The 4,789-nt window shown below is 39.3% G+C and overlaps 2 protein-coding genes across 2 annotated transcripts in view; both read right to left on the reverse strand.

The window, feature by feature from the left end:
- Positions 1-53: 53 nt before the first annotated feature.
- Positions 54-4,783, reverse strand: LOC121294605 (calmodulin-like protein 4). The gene is made up of 5 exons (XM_041218489.1): positions 3,943-4,783; positions 3,798-3,828; positions 2,360-2,500; positions 1,492-1,680; positions 54-838 (listed from the first exon to the last, which is right to left on the reverse strand). The coding sequence occupies exons 1-5, from the start codon at positions 3,943-3,945 to the stop codon at positions 741-743; spliced, it is 462 nt and encodes a 153-aa protein (XP_041074423.1). The 5' UTR covers positions 3,946-4,783; the 3' UTR covers positions 54-740.
- LOC121294558 (integrin alpha-11-like) overlaps positions 4,176-4,789 on the reverse strand; it is a 26,724-nt gene continuing 26,110 nt past the window's right edge. Inside the window, exon 16 of the mRNA XM_041218346.1 lies at positions 4,176-4,184. Within this exon, the coding sequence (XP_041074280.1) occupies positions 4,176-4,184 (9 nt within the window). The remainder of the gene's footprint in view (positions 4,185-4,789) is intronic.

Raw genomic sequence — 4,789 nt, forward strand, 5'->3', positions numbered from 1 at the left:
CTGGGTTTTTTTGTGTGTTTTTTTTTTTTTTTTTTTTTTTTTTTCCATGAACCTAAAATTCCAAAGTTGTTGTTTTTAAATAAACATTTTTCTAGTTGCTAAACCTTGTAAATGTAGATCTGTGGGTTTTGCATTGTTAGTTCTTAAAGGTGTAAAAGAATCAACAGCTGGGTTTATACTTAAATACTTATGACATTTGGAATAATAAAATGTATATTCATATTGTTAAACCATTCACACATGCAGCAATGTTAAGCACACTGGGTTTATTCAAGGCTGTCTAGTGGTATGTGAAGGAACTTGTGAACAAAATAATTTGAGCTCCAGAGTGAAATGACAGACTGCCAGTTTTATACATCTAGGTTCTGCAAATCTGTGTATTTGGGAGGCCATCTTAACTGCCTCAGTTCATAATTTAACAACCTCTGCCTTTTTAAAGAAATAAAATGCACCTTGTGTGAAACTGTAGTTAATATATTATAGTTTCTGTGACCCATCTCGATATAGAGTACAAATTAGCAGATAGATATCCATTGGCATTCAGTATTACAACCCCAGAATCCATGTTCACTTGACAAGCTGTTAAGATGGGATGGATTACGTGGGAAGATACACTGGACTGCGAAATGGGACGCAGTGCCTTTTGAAAGAGCTGGATTAATAATCGATACGAAACGGAGGGATGTGAAAGCTGAGCGCGAGTGCCCAGGTGCGTGTGTTTCTATTGTTTCTGTAGAAGCTCAGTAATGCGGTGGTGGGAGGGTCGCCATAGCGATGAACTCTTCATAGCAAACAATGCCATCAGAGCCAACGTTTGCTTCTTTCAGGAGATCATCAACTAGAAGTTGTGAAAAGAAGATGAAGTTCAGTGCTGGAAGGCATCTACCATCTACACATTCTGAAACTGACAAACTAGCTTACAGATCTTACAGCATTTCTGATGCATAAGCTTCATGGTCTGCAACACTTTTTGCATCCAACATGTTTGTTTATTTAACTGGTATAACAGTATACTGTAGATTACCTGATTTGAAAATCAATTTAATACCCGCTTGGAAGATACTATTTTGGTGAAATGCAAATCCTAGGATGCTAGTCCTAAAGCACATGCTGCAGAAAGTGCAATCCCACGGGACACACCCTACAAAACCTCACCAATAAAGTGGTACAAATATTTTTGTTTTATAAAAACAACCCCTTAACAGATGGGATAACTAATTACTATATATATATATATTATATATATATATATATATATATATAATATATATATATATTCCACAGTCCGAGCTACACTTTTACTGTTGACCTTGCGATGAATAGCTTTTATATGCAATGCTGCTGAGTTTATTTATTTTTTACTAGATTTATTTTTTTAAAAACTCAGTGCACTAAGCAGCAGGAATCTTAGTCTTTGTTTAACATCATCATTCTATTTCATTCTCTAGTCCTTCTTTGTTTAACATCGTCATTCTATTTCATTCTCCAGACCTTCTTTGTCGGTGAGTTTCTCTCCCAGCACTGTGAGTTTGGCTCTCAGCTCTGATGCCAGGATGTAGCCCTTCTTCTTCTTGTCTGTCATCAGCATGGCCTCTGTGATCTCTGTCTTGGGGTCCTCCTGCTGCATCTGAGTGTGCATCGTCGTGAGGAACGTGGAGAAGTCCAGCTCCCCGTTCTTATCTGCAGAGGGTTAGAAAGTCTGCCGTCACCACGATGGGATCGTGGCTCCCCTCGATAAAGAAAGTGTCCAGTCCTGGTCCTGGAGGGCCAGTCCACTCCAGGTTTAACAGCTCAAACTAGATTATGAACTGCTTTAGGCTGTGGTTCAATTAAACAACTCAGACCAGGACTGGAAACAAAGACCAGAAGTGGAAAAGTCAACTTTGGCCACCCCTAATCTAAACAGTGGCAGGTCTAATTTCCACTGCTTTTTAACCGTATTAATCCAACCAGGCTTTCCCCAAGGGCTGAGTTATTTAAACACTTGTAAAGGCTGGTCCTCTCCTTCAACACACCCTAACCTGGGGGTGGCCAAAGCTGGTCCTTCCAGTCCAGGTCTTTGTTCCAAACTTGTTCTGAATGGATTAATTGAACCCATTCATCCTACATCCAGACCCTAAAGTAGTTTATTAGTTAAGCTGTTAACCCTACAGTAGAACGGCCCTCCAGGACTGAGACTGGGCAACCCTGCCCTAGCAGTTTGTATCGTACAGTATGACTGTACAGCCTGTCATTACTTTCAAGGGAACCAAAGAGGAAACTGTTTACCTTGACAAGGTCAGAGCACAATTCAAATGATTGCTGGTGCCTACCTGGTGGGCTAGGACAAGGACTACAAACAAACCCTACAAAGACTTGCCTATTTTGTGCACCTGAAGCAGCCGGTCCACTTCTCCGAATGTAGGGCAGGTCCCCAGGCAGCGCATCACTGTGATAAGATCCTTCGCCACAATCTTCCCCTTGCGATTCTTGTCATACAGAGAGAAACACTCCTTGAATTCTAGGGGCAGTAAATAAAAAGCCATTGTTTTATTTATTGATATAAGACAATCCAAATAGGCTGGACACCCAGGGAATAGCAATGTGGAATGAATGTGGTTTGTTTATAGTCGTGCAATCAGTTAATCATAAAAAAAAGTTAAGTGAAATAAATACATACACATTGATTTAGTGTTTGTAATTTAAAATATATGATAGTTAACCACCCATTCACGCATGGTAAGGGTTCTCTCATTTACATTTTCATATAGGTGCATGTAATTGATCTTAAATCACTGCAGGTTTATGTAATAATGTCATTTTGGGCTGTGTGTCTTTCTGTTGACCAGCATTAGGTACGGGATAAACTAACATGGCACACAAAGGTTTCTGACTGTTTAAGCACTCTAAAAATCACATTCAGTTTGCAATCTATTTCTGACTAAGGAAAACACCCCTCTTGCTTGTGCTTCAGGGGTCTTTGTAGCCAGAGTAATGAGTCTAGTGTCCCTAGCAGGTAAAGTGCTGCTCTCCTGACAGCGCTTCCTGCTTCCTCCACAATCTACAGCAGGGGGCGCCCCTAATCTGGGATCCCAGCAAAGAAGGGGAATAATAATACCCTTCTTTCTATACTGCTAGGAAAAGAGATTTAAAAGCAGGGTCTTTAGGATTCAATTGCATTTTATATTGATACTACTTTATAGCTATACAACTGCAACTTTGAATGGGCAAAATGCGTAGTCAGAAGGATGTCACTCACTTTGTATTGTAAAGATCCCTCACCTTAAAAACACTGCATTTCCCATTCCTTTCTCCTATTGCATGCACTTTAGCAGGACTCTGTCATCCATACCTTACTGGGGCACCACTAAACCAAGTGAACTTTGAACCCAGATAGTTACACTTTGCCTACAAAATAGGTGTATCCTTGTTTTAATAACAGCCAGGAAGGGAATGAACTCTAACTCTGAATTGCTCATATTATCAATAATTCACTGCACTGAGAAATTCAACTACACACTGTCAAATACACACAATTCTACATAATATGTCGCCATCTAGAATCAGAACATATTTTTTGATCACATAGAAGATAGATGTAGATAGATAGATATAGATATAGACAGACAGATAGAGACAGACAGATGTAGATAGATATAGATATAGACAGACAGACAGAGAGATAGAGACAGACAGATGTAGATATAGATATAGACACACAGACAGAGAGATAGATAGAGACAGACAGTTGTAGATAGATAGAGATAGATATAGACAGACAGACAGATCGATCGATCGATCGATCATAACACTCTTACCATTAATTTGATCTTGGGTAAGGAACTTTGCCTACAAAGTAAAAAATATTAATATATATTTATATATATTTAGGTTACATTGTACATATATTTTATTATTTACAGGCATCAAGCTAAACCATGCATTGCATTTAATTGCACCTACCATGACTTTAGCTGCGTGGGTCACTCCTATTCTACCTGTTGCCGTTGTCCCCGCTCCCTGCTGCTTTGCTGCTAGTTACTGATATGATGCAAATGATTTGTTTGTGAAATGCTCTGGGTATAACATCATCAGCCCCATGGATTCCTCTTCCCTGAGCAAAGGAGCGGCATGGTTTAAAAGTCTCCATTACTGCAGAGGACTAGGGTTACCTTATCATTAGACTTACAGATGCATCATGACACCTGTCAGAATATTACCCTGTGACGTCATACAAAGGGACAAAGTTCCAGCACTGTATATAGATTCTGCTACCTAGCTGTGTGGTAGTTTCACAATAAAACACACCTTGATGTGTCTTATTGGGGTTTCAAATGGCCCAGTAATTATTAGTGTTACAAGAAAACAAAAGCTTGAAGAGATCCAAATCTTATTCAGGCAACAATAAAAATAAAAATAATAATAATGAAGAGCAGTAACGAAAAAATGACACCACTTTTAATTTGTATTGTGGGTTTTTGGTTTAATTATTATTTTTTTTTTTTAAATAGTCACATGCAAACATTTCATCACCAAGTCAGGCTGGCAACACAACCCCCCTTGATTTCTAATTTTAAAAAACACATGAATGAAGAAGCTAGCCAAGCCTACATGTATAAACGAGTCTGTAGTAAAGAATTTTTTCAGCTTTTCTTTTCTTTTAACCTGACCAGCACATCCACTGTGAGAGATCACCCAAACGATCCAGTAACGGAACATGCAGCAGGAGCCCGGGCGGGACAGAGTGTCACTGAAAGGGGGCAGGGCCTCTGCAGAGCTATGCAACAATTCCCAGGGACGGCGTGGAGAG

This window comes from Polyodon spathula, chromosome 19 (assembly GCF_017654505.1).
Source record: "Polyodon spathula isolate WHYD16114869_AA chromosome 19, ASM1765450v1, whole genome shotgun sequence".
In the NCBI taxonomy this organism is placed as follows: Eukaryota; Metazoa; Chordata; class Actinopteri; order Acipenseriformes; family Polyodontidae; genus Polyodon; species Polyodon spathula.